The sequence below is a fragment of the Gadus chalcogrammus genome, chromosome 4, assembly GCF_026213295.1.
Source record: "Gadus chalcogrammus isolate NIFS_2021 chromosome 4, NIFS_Gcha_1.0, whole genome shotgun sequence".
Lineage (NCBI taxonomy): Eukaryota > Metazoa > Chordata > Actinopteri > Gadiformes > Gadidae > Gadus > Gadus chalcogrammus.
The window spans coordinates 24,617,861-24,637,959 of NC_079415.1; the positions used below are offsets into that span (position 1 = coordinate 24,617,861).

Consider the following 20,099-nt stretch of genomic DNA (forward strand, 5'->3'; position numbering starts at 1 on the left):
CTTTATCGCACCGTTGTAACGAAAAGAGAGCTGAGCCGCAAGGCAAAGCTCTCGATCTACCGGCCGATCTTCGTTCCTATCCTCACCTATGGTCATGAGGGCTGGGTGATGATCGAAAGGACGAGATCGCGGGTACAAGCGGCCGAGATGAGTTTTCTCAGAAGGGTGGCTGGCGTCTCCCTTAGGGATAGGGTGAGAAGCTCAGCCATCCGTGAGGAACTCGGATTAGAGCCGCTGCTCCTTTACTTAGAAAGGATTCAGCTGAGGTGGTTCGGGCATCTGGTAAGGATGCCCACTGGGCGCCTTCCTTGGGAGGTATTTCAAGCACGTCCAGTGGGGAGGAGACCTCGGGGAAGACCCAGGACTAGGTGGAGAGATTATGTCTCAACACTGGCCTGGGAACGCCTCGGGATCCCCCCGTCAGAGCTGGTCAATGTGGCCCGGGAAAGGGAAGTCTGGGGCCCCCTGCTTGAGCTGCTCCCCCCGCGACCCGACCCCGGATAAGCGGATGAAAATGAGATGAGATGATGAGATTATTGTTATTATTGTTTTCCATATACAATATAGCACTATCTATATATATATATATATATATATTAGTGCTGTCAGTTAAACGCGTTATTAACGGCGTTAACGCAAAACCAATTTTAACGGCGTTAATTTTTTTATCGCTCGATTAAAGCAATATATTATTTTTATTTTTTTATTTCATTTTATATCTATTTTTTTTTTAGCTCAAAACAAAGAAGCAGTAGCCTGACTTCTATGTTCAAGGCAGTATGTTTGTATGTTCATCGGTTAATTGCACTATAAGCTTTTTTTTTGTATCATCCTGTTTTTATCAGTATATGCCAATGTTGTTATCAATAAAAAAGCATTTGCACAAGGCAAGCCGATGCACTTCTCCATGTTGATAAGAGCATTAAAATGAGAACAATTAATGGGACAAAGAAATCAAGGGATATTTAGCATAGAAAAAAGATTTGCGATTAATCGCGATTACTCACGATTAATCGTGAGTTAACTATGGCATTATTGCGATTAATCGCAATAATTAAATATTTTAATCGTTTGACAGCACTAATATATATATATTTTTTTTTCTTTTCATCTGGTAATACACAACGCAAGTACTTACTATTATGGCTGAGAAACCAGGTTATGGCAATGTAGCAGGTCATTTTGTCAGTCCAATTCTGTCCAAAGGAAGGGGTGTGTTGGGATTGTGTTTTGATGGCAGTGCTGTTGGAGGTAGTTTGGAGGGTGGGGAGTTAGGACAGTAACGGTCATTTGCTGACAGCGGTAGGGCCACAGGATTAGGTCAGGACCCAGTTTGTATTCCTGTTGAGCAGTTAATGGGTCCTGAGACATCCACGCCCAACAGTATTGATGCTGTCGCTATACACCATCTCACTGATATGGTAGGACAGTTGGGGAGTCCATTGTAGCCAAGTTGGTGTCCTCTGGTCTAGTTAATATGAGTAGTGAACACCAAGGCAAGTCATCACCGCACACTTCACCTGCACATACAGACACAGATTGTAGTGCTGTGAGACCGGAAGCCTCACACATTTCAGTACATGTGAAATCGGAGAGAGAACCAAACTTCTTTCGAGGTGATAGTTCTGATAAATACCCACTCCAGGATTGGCATGAGTAAAGCTTATCTGAGAAAACAAAAGTATCCTGTGCATAAGCATGCTGAAGAGATCATGGGGAAGTTGATGGGCAAAGCCAGAGATGTTGTCGAAGTGGCCCTGCATAGTGATCACACGCTTGATCCAAAACAAAATCCTGGCCTCATTAATGATATTCTCCTCCAGTACTTCAGTGATGCATCATCCTGTCTCCCACTGGCAGACTTCTATGCTACCTTGCCTAGACATGGTGAGAGCCCAGTTGATTACTGGCTGAGGGTTAACAGAGCAGCTGTTGTGGCTGACGAAGGACTCCGCAGGCAGGGTAGACAGATGGACAACTCTGGTGAGGAAGTAGCACGTATGTTTGGTAAGCATTGCCCCGACCCTGAACTTTCCTGTATTTTTAAGTACAAGCCTATCCAAGATTGGACTTCAAGAGAGATACAGATGAGGATTGATGATCATCAGAGGGAACTGAGCGCATAAAGGGTCATAACACAGCACTTGTCGATCTGCAGTCCAATTCAGCTACTTGCATCCCTACTATACTTGAGCAGTGCCACATTCGGTACCCCCCTCTCACTTCTGCTCCAGCTCATAGTCCAGTGTGTCACACACAGTGCCCCTCACCTGTCACTGTTATGGGCCAGAGCCATGCTTAATTTCAGACTCCATGCCCGACCCCGTGTCTACCTGTGCCTGTTGTAGCTCAGAATACTCAGGAGAGTGAGGAGAGGATTCTCACTCGCATGATGACAATGAGGATGATGGGTAAAGTTCAGCAGCGCAGAGGTGCTCCACATGGTGGAAGATTTCAGGGTAACCGCGAGAGAGCCTGTCGAGTCTGTAATGACCGCAATCACACCACCATTACCCACTGTATGTCAGATAGGCTGTGCTTCGTGTGCCTGGCTCTAGGTCACACGAAGATGGAATGCCCGACCAGGTCATCCACTGAGCAACAGGCTAAGGGAAACTAGTTGATCCACATTTAGAGGGAGAACTTGTGGTTCACAATGTGAGCTCCCAAAGTGAAGAACAATCTGATGCTGAAACTGTGTATACAACGCACACACCTGTAATGGTTGGTAATAGAGTGCCTCTTAATGCCATGTTGGACAGTGGGTCTATGGCTTGTACCATCAGCGAGGGAGCAGAAATTAAGCTTAGAGAAGCTGGAGTAATGACAGAACATGACCAGTTAATTTCAAGTCGTTCTTGTTGGCTGTGGTGGTCGTCGCGTCAAGCCAAAGTCGGCTTTCAATTTAGAGATGGAGGTGTACGGCAGCAAAATCATGGTCCCTACTCTGGTGGCCAAGGCCAGTGTGATGAGTTGATACTAGGCACCAATGTTATCAAGCATATTCTCCGTGAGTATAAGCAGTGTAGCCAAGTTGGTGTCCTCTGGTCTAGTTAATATGAGCACTGGGAAGCTGTGTCTACCCCTTGTTCTACTAGCATCCGGAGGCTGAACAGTTCTTGTCCATGCTTGCTGGTCTGGACCGTTGGAGAGGCAAAGAGGTGCCCGACAAAGTAGGCAGAGTGAGAAGCAACTCGGCTGTATGCCTCGAGCCTGGTCGGGAATATTTGTTGTGGGGAAAGCTGCCTAAGGTAACTGTCGTGTCTCCTGGCAGCGCTGTAATGACGGCGCTCACTTCATGCCGATCAGCTCCAAGAGGAATTCTGGTGGCGAGGATAGTGACACCCTTATGGGGAGACAGATGGGTTCCATTAAAGGCGATTAACACATCAGACAGGCCTGTCTTGGTGAGACGCAATGCTAAGTTAGCTGACATCTTCCCCTGTATTGCGCTTGAAGAAATGAGTGGGAACAGCTATGCAGAAGTCCCACTGACGAGATCCCCTGAAGATAGCGCCAGTTTTACTGATGAGAAGCCAGAGTCAATTGAACTAATTGGGCTTGACGTAAACTCCTGTGATGTGAGTGAGCAGTGTAAAGGCAAGCTTACTGAACTGATTATGAGCTACAGTGATATTTTCTCAAAGCATCATTTGGATTGTGGAGAAGCGAAGGGATTTGTATATCGTATCCACCTCTCAGATCACAGGTGTCACATGGTGTTTAGCAGACGGCGTGGCCACAATCTGAAGCTAGCCCCCAAGAAGTGCTTCTTCCTCCGTAAGTCTGTGAGGTTTTTCGGTCACATAATCGATGAAACTGGCGTGTCGACTAACCCTAGTAAGACTGAAGCCATTGTGAAAATGTGAAAGTGCAAACCTAATGGAAGCAGATGGTGTGACTCCCTCATCGAAACGGGTCAGATCTTACCTGGGTAAGATCTATTACTATCAGCACTTTGTGCCCAATTTCTCTGCCATTGCTAAGCCTCTTTTCTCTCTTTTGTTGGGCCAGAAAAGGAAGGCAAAGTTAAACAGATAGGCAAACGAAGGCCACAAAGCAGGAAGTTAAGTGCAGATGATTGGAACCCTGAAATAGAGCAGGCCCTTCAGAATCTGAGATCGTCGCTGGTTGAAACTGTTGTACTGGCACACCCTGATTTTGCTTGTCCCTTTATGCTATCTACAGATTCTTCTCTGGATGGGATAGGTGCTGTTCTATCGCAAATCAATGAGGGGGAATCCAAAGCAAGACCCATTGCATTCGCCAGCAAGTCCCTCTCTCAGTCTCAGAAGAATTACCCAGCTTACCACTTGGAGTTCTTAGCCTTGAAATGGGCCGTCTGCGACAAGTTCAGTCACTTGTTGAAAGGCCATGTATTCACTGTACAGATAACAATCCATTGACTCACATTATGACGAAACGCAAGTTGGATTGCTGTGAGCAACGCTAGGTAGCCAAGTTGGCCGGAACATCAAGTTTGTTCCAGGTCCACAGAATGTAGTTGCTGATGCCCTTAGCCATGTGCCCTTTGTGAAAGGGAGAGTCAGTCACAGACTACTTCGGGAACCATACGAAAACCTTCTTTCTGAGGTACAGAATTTGAAACTTGACGTTGTTCAGGATACCTTTAGCTGGTCCAGTGATGGTGATTGGACTCAATTTCGAGAAGATGGCCGTGCTCAGAGTATGTATACTAGGTATGTATACTGTATATGTGCACGCTCAGTCATTGGAGGTGGAGGATGTGTCTGCGGTCCTGCAGTCACACAATGAGTGGGAGGATGGAGCAAGCAAGCAATGCGAGCTGTTGCAGCTCTGCATCACTTACCTCAGTTGGTCCCTGGTGGTCAGGATTCACTCCCTGCTTACACAGAGAAGGAACTCTGTGATGAACAGATCAAAGACGGAACACTCTCTCTCGAGTCTTGTACTATGTGGAGAGACGTCGGAGACCCTCCAGGAGGGAGCGAGCGTGAGAGGTAGTGGCAGTTGTGAGGTATTTAAAACACTGGGAAAAGCTTGTAGTCAGCAATGAGATTCTCTACAGAGTTTCAAGAGACCAATCTACCAGGTCAAAACGTCACCAATATGTGGTTCCCCAGTCACTTCAAGCCGCTGTCCTGAGGGGTGTTCATGACGATGCTGCTCATCATGGGCAGTTCAGGAGTCTTGGATTGGCCAGGCGGAGCTTCTTTTGGCTCTGTCTTGACAGGGACGTCAGAGATTATGTCCGTAACTGAAAACATTGTATCGCTAGCAAGACAGTTGAACCGGTCAACAGGGCACCCTTGGAGAGCATCAAGTCAACCCGGCCACTTTAGCTGGTTTGCATTGATTTCTGGTCAGCGGAGGACTCAAGAAACAAAACAGTTGATGTGTTGGTTGTTACCGACCATTTTACAAGAATGGCTCAGGCATTTCCCTGCAAGGATCAGTCAGCCAAGCAAGTGGCGAGAGTTCTTCTGTGTGTTTGGCTTCCCAGAACGTAATCCATAGTGACCAGGGAGCAAACTTTGAAAGGCAACTGATCAGCGAGCTGCTCAGAGTGTCCGGGGTGAGGAAATCACACACAACCCCATATCATCCGATGGGCAACGGTAGTGTTGAGCGTTTTAATAGGACTCTCGGCAACATGATCCGTGCACTAACACCAGAGGCAAAAGCTAGCTGGCCAGGTCGTCTTCAGACCCTCACGTTCATGCACAATAGCACAATTCATGAGACAACAGGATGTGCACCTTTTTATCTGATGTTTGGAAGGATTCCTCGTCTGCCAATCGATATGCTCTTCTGAACTCTTCTGGATGATCCTGCCGTGGTCTGCTACGACAAGTATGTGGCCTCTCTTACAAGAGATCTTAAGGAAGCTATGGTGATAGCTCAGGAACATGTCACAAAGCAACAGTACCGTCACACTGAGCTATACAACAGAAGAGTAACAGGACCCACCATTGAAGTTGGTGACCGTATGTTGTTGGCAAACAAGAGAGAGGGGAAAAAGGAAGGTTGCAGATCGTTGGGAGTCCACAGTGCACAGGATATGTGATACAGTAACAGGAAAGGAGAAAGTGGTTCACCGTAACTTGTTAATGTTGGTGAATTTCCTTCCTGTAGACCAGGGGTCTTCAATTAAAATTGAACAAGGTCCAGTTACTAAAAATTCCTTCCAAGAAAGGTCCGAACCTACCACGTCCTAATAGCCTTCTTGTGTCAAATACAATCAACACGGCATATTACCTTATAAATTCAGATGTATTTATTTTCAATTTCCAAATAGCTTACTTTTAGCCATGAAAAACTAGCAAGACAAAGTAACGCATATTAACATTTCAAGTAAACAAAACAGGTACATTAGGCCTGCAATTCAAACAGACATAAAAAGTGCATAAGGCCTACATGTGAAGTAAGCAGAACAGGAACACTAGGCCTACACTTCAAATAAACACAAAGTGCATTAGGCCTACATTTCAAGTAAGCAAAACAGGTACACCAGACCTACATTTCAAATAAAAACAAAAAGAGCATTAGGCCTTCACTTCAAGTAAGCAAAACAGTGTCTCAAGTGGTGTTAGACCCAACAGGTCCTCACAGATCTCTTTCTTGTCTTGATGAAACAATCGCACATAAACCAAAAGCTGGGCATTATCCGTTACATCTGAAGACTCATCAATGGCTAAGGATGGGGCACTCCGAACAGCCGCATGAAGCTGTGACAGTGCGTCATCTGATAACATTTCGGATTTTCTGGTTGTCGTTGCAGCTCACATTGGGATTTGCTTTATTTTTTCACACAATTCATCCCTTTGTTTACCTTCAAGTAACGTAGCGGGGTCAAGCACTCCTTCACAACAGTCGTGTCACTGAACGTTTTTTTATGTTGCCCCAAAATCCATGCAATCTTAAGTGAGCATTAATTTGCACGTTGCTGGCCTGTAAATGAGTGTGTGAAGACACGCGTAGACCTCTCATACTGAGCTCTCAGCTCGGATATTTTCCACGCTCTTACTTCTGCCAAGAGGGAATATGGGGAGAAGATGGAGTCCAAATTCCAGCAAGGGGACCTCAGGAGCGTATGGCAGGGGCTAAAAATCATGACGGACTACAAACCCCCTCCCCCCTCCTCTGGAGGTGCAAGTAAGGAGTTGGTCGATAACCTCAATACTTTTTTTGAACGTTTTTTTTTTCCGCCTGCCAAGGGGCCATTGCACCAGGGATTGAGAGTGGCGGAGTAGGAGGGAGCGGAGGACCACTCGTTCTCTCTGAACACGATGTCAGGACATTTAAGCTGGTGAACGCCAGGAAGGCTGCAGGACCAGATGAGATAGCGGGGCAGGTTCTCAAGGTCTGCGCCGATCAATTGGCACCAGTGTTCACGGCTATATTCAACCCGTCCCTGGCACAGTCCATCATCCCCACATGCTTTAACAGGTCTACCATCATCCCCATTCCCAAAAAGCCTAGACCAGCCTGTCATAACGACTATCGCCCAGTTGCACTTACCTCTGTGGTGATGAAGTGTTTCGAGAAGCTGGTCAAGGCCCACATCTCCTCCTCACTGCCCAACACCCTGGACCCTCTACAATTCGCGTAGCGGCCCAACAGATCCACTGAGGATGCCATTGCTCACTTATTACACACTGTTCTATCACACCTGGTGTGACAATGTGAGACTACTATTTGTGGACTATAGTTCAGCCTGTAACACTATCCTTCCCTCCACCCTCATCAAAAAGCTCAGAAGCCTGGGGCTCAACGATGCCCTCTGCAGGTGGATCCTGGACTTTTTAACAGAGAGACCTCAGGTGGTGAAAGCAGGCCGGCACACCTCATCCTCCCTCACCCTCAACACAGGGGCCCCCCAGGGCTGTGTTCTGTCCCCTCTGCTGTACTCCCTGTACACACAGGATTGTGCAGCCACTGCGGACTCAAATAATAGGCCTAATCCACAACAACAATGAGACGGCCTACCTGGAGGAGGTGAGCTGCCTGAAAAACGGCTAACATAATAAAACGGTGTCAGAAAAACAATCTCCACCTCAACGCAAGCAAAACTAAGGAGATGCTGGTGGACTTAGGGAGGACGCAGGTGCGGGACTACACTCCTTTAACCATAAATGGGACCCCTGTCGAGAGGGTGGATACATTTAAGTACCTCGGTGTCCAGATCACCGATGATCTGACGTAGTCTACCCACCTGGACACCGTGGTAAAGAAAGCCAGACAGTGACTGTTCCATCTCAGGAGGCTGAAGAAATTTAGAGCATCCAAACCAGTCCTGCGGAGCTTCTTCACCTGCACCATTGAGAGCATGCTGACTGGGAACATCACCGCTTGGTATGGGAACACCACCATCGTCTGTTGCCGGGAAACGGGCGATCGCGTCAAATGACGTAGGACGCGAATGTTCAAGAACCTTCCTGGTCATTTGACGCAATCGCCCGTTTCCCGGCAACAGACGATCGCGTCGTCTGTTGCTATTCGATTAAACAATTAAATACAATACAAATATAAAGTAAAAACAAGTGTTATCTAGCGATCCGTTATCTGTACTATGTTATTTCGTCTTTTGGAAACATGAGGCGAATGTTTTTTGCAACCTGCCCGGCAACAGACGATCGCGTTGTTTGTTGCCAGGCAGGTTGTCAAGATGTAAACAACTGATGACGTAGCCCGGTACAATTTTCGCCCCCGGTACAATTTTAACGTGACACCTCCGTCCGGTTTCAGCGTTGTTATGGATGTTACGCTAGAAATCCTCTAGAGGGCAGTGACTGTCGTTTCACAAATTAACGGCATCGACAATCGCAAACATGACATCTGTAGAGATGATTTTGCTTTGTGTCATCCGAAATCGGCAAAAATAAGTGCAAAAAGTGTGCGGTGGCATGTGACACCCCTCACCAACCTGCAGATTATCTCCTCAAAATGTTGTTAAATGACCAGTTACAACTCATTGCCAAAGCAGGGGAACAATAAAATAAAAAGGTCAGGTATAATATAAGTATAAAACGTTAAATACAATATATATACATATCAGATATTATACTACTATATCTATTTTCGCGAATGGTCTGACTTTTCACTCTATACTGCCGCCTCGATTTCCGGTGGTATTGCTCTATTTCTCCCGGAGCACTCCGATTCGTAAGCTCAGTGGCGACGGACCCATTGACGGACGAAACCATAGACATCTTATATGATAGACGGAGCATCGAATGCTACCGCCTACTTGCGCTGACGAGACGCGGGGCCGCCATCTTGGAGTGGTCATCCGCTCCACTCAGTGTAATCCGTTTGGCTGGAGCAATGAACTGTCAGCGCATTTAATTAATCATACCTCACTGAATACCACTGATTTTCATGCGGTTTTTTGTCATACGTGTAGCTATGATAAAGGCCACATGGTTTGGCGTGCTTTATTATTCAATACCAATTATACCAATAGTACGGTAATGTTAAATCTTACTTGTGAAAAGTAATCCCCCGATTCCTATTGTGGATGGTCCGCCGATTTGAGCAGGAATATGCTGAACAACAGCGTAAACAGAAGCATTCGGTTTCTGCTGCTGTTGCTGCTCCCGGTTGACCACTCCAAGATGGCGGCCGTATTTCTCGCGTCCCAGCAGCCAATGCTCCGTCTATGCTATATAAGATGTCTATGGACGAAACACCTCCGGGACCGGACGAAACGGTCCGTATCCATATTTACCGTAGGGTGTGAATGACGAAAAACGGCCCAATCTGGCAACACTGCTGAACGTCCTTATGCTCCAGCTGCAGCATCAACGTAAATCAATGAGACCAACTGAAAACGAAGCCGGTATGAAACTAAAACTGTGATTCTGAATAAAGTTTAAATGATATCAAAATTCCTTTTGGATTTTATTGAAGTTACAAGTGTCTCGATTTGTTAAATGGTTTGAACGAAGGTAAACGGTTGAAGAATTATTGAGTTGTACGATGTCTTAAGAAGTAGTTGTGTCAGAATGGGCAGAGTCTTTAGTGAAAACAGCTGAAAACGAAGCCGGTATGAAACTAAAAATGTGATTCTGAAGAAAGCTTAAATTATATCGAAATTCCGTTTAGATATTATTGCAGATGAAAATGGATTTAGTTACGTCTTAAACAGTTGAAGTACCAGAGGACGGCCCCGCCGTCATCCCATTCATACTTTGCAGTCACGTGACTGCCATGGCTACCTGGAGGGCAACAAACGCAGACAAATTGGCGACGAATAGCAGCCAGCAAGGGGAATTGCAGCCTTGCAGATTTCTAATAATACAATCAATGAACTATTTAGACCATGTGTCACAAAATGTTTAAATTAGATATTAAGAATAGATGAACATACTCGGAACTTGTGATCCATACACAGCACCCGCTGATGTGTTAATTGCTTTGAAGCATGCAACGTCTCGACCAGACTTGGGCTGAATCCGAATACTCATACTTGACTACTATATAGTATGCATTTTTTAGTACGTCAAAAATATAGCGCGTCCGAATGCTCAGTACGCATTGTGTAGTACGGAAGACGTTTCCGAATGCGTACTACCGCCAAAGTAAACCACGGAGTTCACTAAGCTATCCCACAATGCAACCGGAGTCTGGTAACGAACGAAGAAGAGATGGCTGACCCGACACCACCAGAAAGACGTCGTAGAAAGCGGCGAAAAAAAGAGACATTAAAAAGAGTAAAATAGTAAAGTAAGTAATTAAGTAAAAAGAGACATTTTTAATTCATTAGCAACGATGACAAGACGGAAAACAGGTAACTTATCAAGGACATTTTGCCGGCATCTGAGGGGAGATACGTCATCTCCAAACATCCGGTGGAGTTTCGGCGATGTTCGGAAGCGTTCGGAGGCGTTCTACGCATAGCTGTAGACCGTACTACACAGTCAAGTGTGGTACGGTCAAGTAGTAGACACTGAACAGAAATAGTATGTACTAAGTATTCGGATTCAGCCCTGGAGTTTGGTGATATTTACATTTATCTCATAGACAATCCGTCACCTTACACCGCACAAAAAATGAAAGCCTACAAAAGTACGGTTAGCTCACTTTTTTTCAAGAGTGGGAGGGTTTACAACGTTGTCATAAGGTGAAAAACAGGAATATCTTCATAATCAAAGCAAAGGTGAGTTACTATTTAGCTAGCTCCCCACAAAACGATCAACAAATAGCTTTTTTCTGAATCAAATAACTTTTAAGTAGCTCTTGTATTGACCAAGTAATGCGGTAACGTCGACACAAGTTACATTTTCTCAAGCATTTCTGAAGTTCCAGCACAGCTGAGCTTTTTGATGCACTCTGAAATAAAACTGCTTAGGATCGTTTAGTGACGCCTCCACCAGTTTTGCCAGATTGGGCCAGATTCCCGCCCAATCTGGCAACAATGGCGATCCCCATGACGGCAGAGGGAGGGTTATTTTCATTTTGAAAAAATCATATGTGTAATTAAACAATATATATTACTTATTGCAAATTCTAATCTTATAGGCAATAATACAGTTTTTCTCCTTTTCGGATGGGATCCGGTAAAAACTTAAACCCGGCTTCACTCCTCGGCGGTTAGTGCATCCAATCGCACAACAACTATCTGGCATATCGTTTTCACCTCAAAATACCAACTTTTGTTTCGTTTGGTAAAACTGGCCATGTCCTGGCAGATCCTTGATAAGGTTACTAAGTTTCGTTGCTAGAGAACGTTGTTATTGCCCGCCAGCCAGTCGTCGTGACATCACGTGCAAAGTATGAATTGACCGCCCTTGTTAAAAAAAGATAGTATTTTAAAAGTAGAATATCTGCGAAAGCGCGATTCCAAGCTATACGGAATATTATAAAGTCTCTAGGTGTCACTAGAAGAAGAGACACCTAGATGAGTCTCTGGGTGAAAGATTTAGGAAAGAGATAGGTTTGTGGAGAATAAGAAAGAAAGAAAGAATAAAACTTATGAAGAACAATAGTTGAGCGCTGCGTGCAGCACTCACCTAATTCACCGCTAAGTATAATTGACTGCTGTCAAGGAAAACAAATGACTTTTTGCCTCTAATGACGTCTTTGGTATCACTCTGCAAGTAGTCCGGTAACTTGTCAACCCCAGCGACCTCGGTTGCTAAGCGACGTCAACGTCTTTGGCAGACTATTTCTCTGCTGATCAAAACTACGAATACTGGTAACAAATAAATTGCAAAAAGAGACACCATTTGAAGTTATTTCTTCGTTTTTGGCAAGTAGCCATGTAATAAGCGGGGGTAATGTATAGAACGTCGCCGGTCATTATCGAAAATAAGCCCCTTCAGGTCGAAGCAAGAAAACTCCGCTGCGCGTCGGTGTCCTGTTTCGAACATAGGAAAAGACAACTGCGGTCAAGTCAGCCATCATACGTAGGTATCTCGTAACGTTTTCAAAATAAAAGCCTTCACCTACGGTTGTGTGTTTGTGTGGATCGCTGCGAACGCTAACAGATCGGCGTGAAAACGTCCACAACAAACAAGGGTTCCCAAAGGACCAAGTATGCACGTGAGGTTTTCAAAGGACATTTTCTCCGAAACTATACAGTAAAATCACGTGGTTCCTTGTGTACAAGTAGTCAGTACAACGGTTAATATGGTCATATCAGTCAGTGCCGGAACCTATGTATAATTTTGACTATAGCTCACTTCAAAGTGCTAACATAATGCAATTTGCAAAGGCCAAATGCAATTCTTTTGGATTTGGAATGTATGCTTTTGGATTTGGAATGTATGCCGCCCAGAGAATTTGGCCCGCCAATGATTGTGTTTGATTACACACACTGTAACGCTTGTACACTTTCGGAGCCCCACTACCGAGGCGGTGGTGCCTCAGCAGCGGGGCTCCGGCGGAGACAATCGCGGGCAACAATCCCTTTCTCCTCCATGTCGCCGTTTCAGTCTACTTCAGATTGATGTGGAAGTTGAAGAACCAGAGATGTCGGAGAATCTACGCAGTTGTTTGAGATTCATAATATCGTCTGGAGGCACACATAGCTTTTGGCCGTGATAATATATATTATATGATATAGATATCAATTTATAATATAATATTATTGAGATATAGCGCTCCAGGATTCCCGCCGGAGCACCCGGCACCCTGTTCTAGAATATTTACAGAACACGGCCAAAGGCTGTGTGTGCCTCGCCATAGCTATATATCCACTGTAATCAGAGTGCATGGTACCATGGCCGAAAGCTGCTCAGGGCAACACCCCCACTAGGGCCTCCTCCTTGAGCCAAGCCTCTCTCGCATCATCCATCCATTTGCATTAAAGCATCAGACAGCCGGAAACGGCGCCGTTTGGGAAAGCTCAATGGTGCGACTGGCTAGAGTGGCTGTAATATTCTGCACCACGGCTGAATCTTCGGGAACGTCTATCAAATACAAGTGTTAAGGGTGACCACGTAATATCGGGTATATTAAATGGCATTGCCAGCAAAAGGTAGCAGCCATCGGCGCACCACCCTTTAAGAGAAAGCAATGGCTGTGTCAGCTGTGCAAATAGATATATGTTACCTGTTACCTGTCCTCCAAGTGCCTCGTGGCACATAGGGCCTTTAAAGAACCTTTCCATTTCTCTTGGTCCGCTGATAGGGCAACTCGCACCTCATCCCATGAGCCCCAGCCACCATCTCTCATCTCTTTCTCTTCGCAGCTGCGTTGGCCTCAGTGCTGTGTGCCAAGGAGTTATCGGCAGCGTTATACGCCAAAATAATTGACACCCTGTTTAAAAGTGTTGTACTAAAGATAAACTTGACCAAGCGATAGTTGCACTTTTCTGCACTTGTCAGCTTGTTAAATTTGTTTCTTTACTGGCTTTCCATAGTACACAGGCTACCTGAGTTAGCCTATGGTCGGTGCCCATGCTAACTGAAGAGGTGCCAGCTTGAAGACCACTTTAATATTAACGATTACACCTCTTCGATTACCTGCCCATCAATGTTACAGATAGATAGATGGCATTTGGAATAAAGGACTTTCAAAATGACTTTCTAGATGTATACTTTATTAATCCAAACTTGTTGACAGAGAAAAGGTTCTTGCAGTAAGTGATATGATCATACAAAGTGCAGGGCTCCAGACTTATTTTTTTCACTAAGAGCACTGCGGCCCCTAACTGATATTGTAGAGGCACAACCAGAAATTTTAGGGGCACGCACCATTAATCAACATGCCAACCAAACATTCACATTTCTACTCATTGTCACTTTATTACTAATAACTATTTTCATAAAAGATGCACAAATTACAATGTGCCGTTTCAAATTCAGGGTCACATTTTATTGTGATTCTATCTATCCCAACGGTTTCCAGGTTTGCGCATGCATGCGTTCGACAAGTACGGAAGCGACAGTTTCACGGGAGTGCGCCCGCTTGTCATGGTGCCCGCTTGACAGGACGCTGAGCCTCCTCTCTCCCCGCTCGCCTCTCCATTGAGAATGAATTATCAGGCCCTACAAACGCCTCCTGTGTGAAAAGCCCTTTATGGCACCTGAAGCAGAGTCCTACACTGGTTCAGGTGACCCGGACAATTTGGATGAAACGAGTCAGGTCGGACACCTGAACAGCACGGGTCGGCCGCAGGTTTTGCGATTGCGAGCGAGACTTCACCGGTGCTCCCCCTCGACACATTAGCCACTTACAGTGCCAGTCCCTATCCTTCTTACACTCATTGGCCTGCTAAAGATTCCGGGTTCATTGACCCGCCCCTTCCACGTTTAACGTGTAAAAAAAAAAAAGGGCAAATTTACTAGTCACACAGATGGAAAGTTTGGTCGCACACTCAAATTTTGGTCGCAAAATGCGACCATTTGGTCGCAGTCTGGAGCCCTGAAGTGTTACACTGACTACTTGTAAACAAGGAACCATGTGATTTTAATGATGAGAAAATGTCGTTTGAAAACCTCCCATATGCATATTTTGGCCATTGCAAATTGCATTATGTTAGCACTTTGAAGAGAGGTATAGACGGAATTATACATAAGTTCTGGCACTGACTGATATGACCATACTTAAAGAGGACCTTTTATACTACTTCTCCGGTCTTCATTTCTTATTAATGACTCCTATTGCGCAACCTGACACGAATCACAGCTCAAAAAACGATGTAGATTTTCGGGAAACTCTTCCTCTCATCTGGGCGCTTTCAGCATCCTCTGTCAACCGCTCGGTTTCGTCCTTCTCCGCCCCCTCGCCCCCCTCCTGCCAACCCAACTCCGTTGTGATTGGTTACCTTCCTTGAAGCACGCGCTCGGGCAGATTTGACCAGGCATATGGGGGCGTGGCAGGAGTGCCTCTACGTAGATGATTCCCGGAAATGGAACAAGTGAATCGCAAACGTTGTCCCGAGTGTTTTAGCGCTCTGCACCAGCCACCCAGACGTCAACAGGGAATACGTCGAAATGCATGTACGTCATTATTTGACAATTTAGTATGGTCAAACATGACTATCAATCATTATAACAACGTTTATAGGTCATAAAAGTTGAAAAAATATAATAGGTCCCCTTTTATGTTGTACTGAATGGGTTAGGGTGATCTGAACATTTGATTTTACTGTGATTTTTTGTCAAACTGATTTTGACAAAATGTCCTTTGAAAACCTCACGTGCATACTTTGACCGTCGCAAATTGCACTATGTTCGCACTTTGAAGTAATATATAGACACAATTATACATAAGTTCCGGGTCTGACTGATATGACCATACTAACCATTACTGTGTGGTCATATCCTACAGTACTGACTACTACGTGTGATTTTACTGTACACATGTGTGATTTTACGGTATAGATTTTGAGAAAATGTTTCTATCGTGTTTTATTGCACATTTGACGCATTTAGTATAGCATATAACTGTGTTTTCTGATTACAGTTTAATGTAACAGTAAGCTGACAACACCGCAACTGCAAATTAACCACACAGAGATAACCATGGCAACCGGTCAAACAACACGGCATTCTGCACGAGTTGCCCAGTTGGTGACGTAGGGTTTACTAGTGAAGCACATGCACATGGCGGAAGATCAACGTTTTACTCAATATATACTATTAATACATATATATATATATATATATATATATATATATATATATATATATATTATATATATATATATATATATATATATATATATATATATATATATATACACATATACATATTTTACTATTGATTGACGTTGCAACCGTCTGTTGGCATCGACTGCGAGTTTTAAACGTTATGTACTTGTAAAACAGCACTAGACAAGGGTAAGTGTAGCCTTCCATACAGTGGCAATACAATGTGCTTCTCATAAATAAAAGAAAAAGGATAGTAGGTGATAGGCTACAAGGAAATAAAGGCGTTCTGTTTAGTTCAGACTTTTTTTTACTGGATAAAAGCCGTCTCGTTATCACCAGGACCACGAACGTGCCTATAGACACGATTATACCACACAAACGTAGGTGAAGGGTTTTGAAAACGTTGCGGGATACCACACAAAGGCTGTTTAGAGCAAAGGCGCACACAGATTTTTTGTGACGGCTGGCTTAACCGCTGATGAACGAATGACGGTTGACTTGACCGCAGTGAAAAGACAGCACTGTTCAAAATGAATTCAACTCCACTTTTCCCAACCGACGTCATTGCGCGACGGCGGGTATTGCCGACCTCTAGCGTCTCTAGAGTGAAACTACAATTTTCCGAAGATTGACTACAACAAGCACTCTTCGATCCATGCGTTCTTGTCGTATTAATTTCAATCACGTTACCGCAAAAGGTGAGAATCACTTAGGTCAGACTTGGCCAATGGGAATATTTTATGCCACTTGAATTCCAATTCACATGTGAAAAAAACTAAACTTAATACTTAATAAATGCATTATTATTAATAATAATAATAATGCATTTTATTTATGGGCGCCTTTCTTGACACTCAAGGTCACCTAACAAAATTCAAACATTCATAAGAGCAAACAAAAAACCAACAACAACAACATAATAAAACAGTGTACAAGAGAAAACAGTGTGGTCATTCTAGTCCCAAGAATGCAACTGACTTGGCTGAATAGATACGTTTTCAGGTGAGATTTGAAGGTGATAATGGAGCTGGAGTGTTGGATGTCATGAGGCAGAGAGTTCCAGAGGTGGGGTGCTGAGCGACTGAATGCTCTTGATCCCATGGTAACCAGGCGAGCAGGTGGGAGGGTGAGCTGGATGGAGGAAGACGATCTGAGAGAACGGGTGGGTGTCTTGATATGGAGGAGCTCGGTAAGATACTGAGGGGCAAGATTGTTGATGGCCTTGAAAGTGAGAAGCAGGATCTTGTAAATGATGTGATATCTGATGGGGAGCCAATGGAGTTGCTGTAGGACAGGTGTTATGTGACTGATGGAGGGGGTTTTAGTAATGATACAGGCTGCAGAGTTTTGTACCAGTTGTAATTTATGCATGGACTTAGCAGGTAAACCAAAGAGGAAAGAGTTTATAGTAGTCCAAACGCGATGCGACCAGGGTGTGAACCAGAATTCCTATGCAAAAAAGAGAATTCGCAGAGGCCCCTGGTCGGGAGAAGGTTTTCAGCAAAATCTATCGGGTTAGATCAGCATGCGCAGCTTCCTAGCCCCTCCTTTGACAATGGCGTCACCATTACAGAGTGTTCCCGTGGACCTCGGAGCCTATCGTACAGGGGTCTCTCCGACAGAGGCTCTTTCGGGACCGATCCCTTGGCATTGCCTTAGAATATTCTTCATGAGAGATACAGGTTCTCATCAGAGGGTATTCGCTATTTGATCGTCCTTGTTGGACCTTATATAGACAATGCTTGCTGTTGCGCATTGTGTCTCTGTGAGAGTGGTAGAGTGGAGGTAGCACGTGAGTCTTGAATTCGTGCACGGGACACACATTTATGTGAAGCTTAAAAAGTCCCTATTCTCATGCATATGGAATACTTATTCAATAAAGATTATGGAATTATTTTTTTGTGCTCATTTCGAACTTGAACCCATATTTTCAACGCCGTGCTGGCACCACATCTATGGGGATAATAGGCATGATGATAGACCGGCGAGATTTGAACCCTGGTCACAGGCGTTCGGGTCTTATACCAATCCACTACGCCACCGCCGCTACCTCTCGGCAGTTGTAAACATATGCAATACATTTCTCACATAGGGTGCATTTAAAGTGAATTCCCTAAATTATAGAATAAGGCAGGTTGGACATTGCTTATGCATTTTGAAATCATCATCATTCCATTGGGATTAATGGCGAACAATTCTGCATTTGGCATAGTTATTTTATAGACAATATGCAGAATCTTTTCATTTATACGCCTTTATATAGACTGCTTGATCTATCCAGGTTGTAAAGGTGAGTAAAATGAAGCAATAAACACCCCTTTCACGTGAACGCGCATTGAACCTAAAGCGGAAAACCTGGCTTGACTAATTGAATCCTAAGTGAGCTTCGTAGTACCATTTAACTGATCGCCCAAGAAAGCCTGGGTATGTTCAGCGAGGTTCGTAGTATACCTCACAGGTGCCACATCATTCACAACATTGGTTGGCCTCATGTGCTACATCAGTTAGCATCATGTGCCACATCATTCACAACATGAATTAGCCTTATACGCTACATCGTTTTATATAACACGCTATAGTGGTTAGCGTTCTATGATATAGCGGTGTGTATAACTATAGCCGGAGCGCTCACCCTCAGTCAGTCTCTCCAGCATGTAGCTGCAGGGGGACTTGCCATCAGTGGCTGGCTTCCAGAGCACCAGGGCTGTGTTGTTGTACACCTGCGGGACCTCAGGGGTTCCTGGTCGCTTAGGTACACCTGGACAAGGGGTAACCGTGGTTACCAGGGGGGAGGGGAGAAGATTAAAGGTCAGCCAAGTAGAAGTAAATGTAGTGAGTTGAAGAATCTGAGAAACTGCTGTGATGGAAAATCGACATGTTGTTACGTTTTTGGTCTATCTATGAACTTAAGTTTTGTTACTATTTTGTGTGATGCATATATTGCCTGCCTTCTACACTCCTTGTGGGTCATCTGAAGTGTGAACCTTCGAGGGTCGTGTGATGCATTTTATTGCCTGCCTGTTCCTCCTTTGATGTGTGGGCCTGTTCCTCGACCCCCTGGCTAGCGTCGAGGAAGCAAAAGGGTTACATGGCACGGCCGCCACCCCCTTGAATGGCATCCAGGGGAGCTTCAATTGTAAAGATTACCATCTGGTAAACAAAGGCTTTTGGTTTATTCTGGGACACACCCCCTCCAGAACCCAACCCAAGTGAATTAGAACTCACAACTCTGAACAATCGGTGGACTTCTCCCGAGCGTACTGACGTGTGTCCCGATAGGACTCACTATATTGATGCACCTAGCCGTTCCAGAATCACTCCGGAATCATGCTGTGACACCATGCTTTCAACAAGGTCACCATATATATTGTGTCTCTCATATCTTATGATAAAGAAAATTGGTTTCTTTATAACTTCTTGTGTATCTCTTATGATAAAGAAATTGGTTTCTTTATAACTTCTTGTGTATCTCTTATGATAAAGTAAATTGATTGCTTTATAACTTATTGTGTATCAAATATATCCTAAGATAAGGTAATTGATTACCTTATAAATTCTTTAATGCTTACGTATATTTTATGATAAGGTAAATTGATTACCTTATAACTCTTTAATGCTTACGTATATTTTATGATAAGGTAAATTGATTACCTTATAACTTCTTTAATGCTTACGTATATTTTATGATAAGGTAAATTGATTACCTTATAACTTCTTTAATGCTTACATATATTTTAGGATAAAGAAAATTGGTTTCTTTATAACTGCTTGTGTGAAAGTAAATTGCTTACTTTAGATTTTCTTATGTGTTAAAATTATGTGCCTTAAAATGTCTGACCATAGAGCCAACTGGTTACATTATATACCCTTTTATGTAGTAAATTGAATGCTTAAACATGTCTCCTTGTGGAGAAACATTGGAGGAATACAAAGAACATGTGTCCCTTTAGACCCCATGATGTATGAACACAACTTCAAGCTTCTTGTGTTGCCCCTCGGGCAAAATAAGGGAAA

The 20,099-nt window shown here is 44.2% G+C and overlaps 1 protein-coding gene across 1 annotated transcript in view; it reads right to left on the reverse strand.

Moving 5' to 3' along the window:
• The window catches only part of spega (striated muscle enriched protein kinase a), a 102,336-nt gene that overhangs the window by 19,106 nt on the left and 63,131 nt on the right, over window positions 1–20,099 (reverse strand). The window contains exon 29 of the mRNA XM_056588368.1: window positions 18,718–18,843. Within this exon, the coding sequence (XP_056444343.1) occupies window positions 18,718–18,843 (126 nt within the window). The remainder of the gene's footprint in view (window positions 1–18,717; window positions 18,844–20,099) is intronic.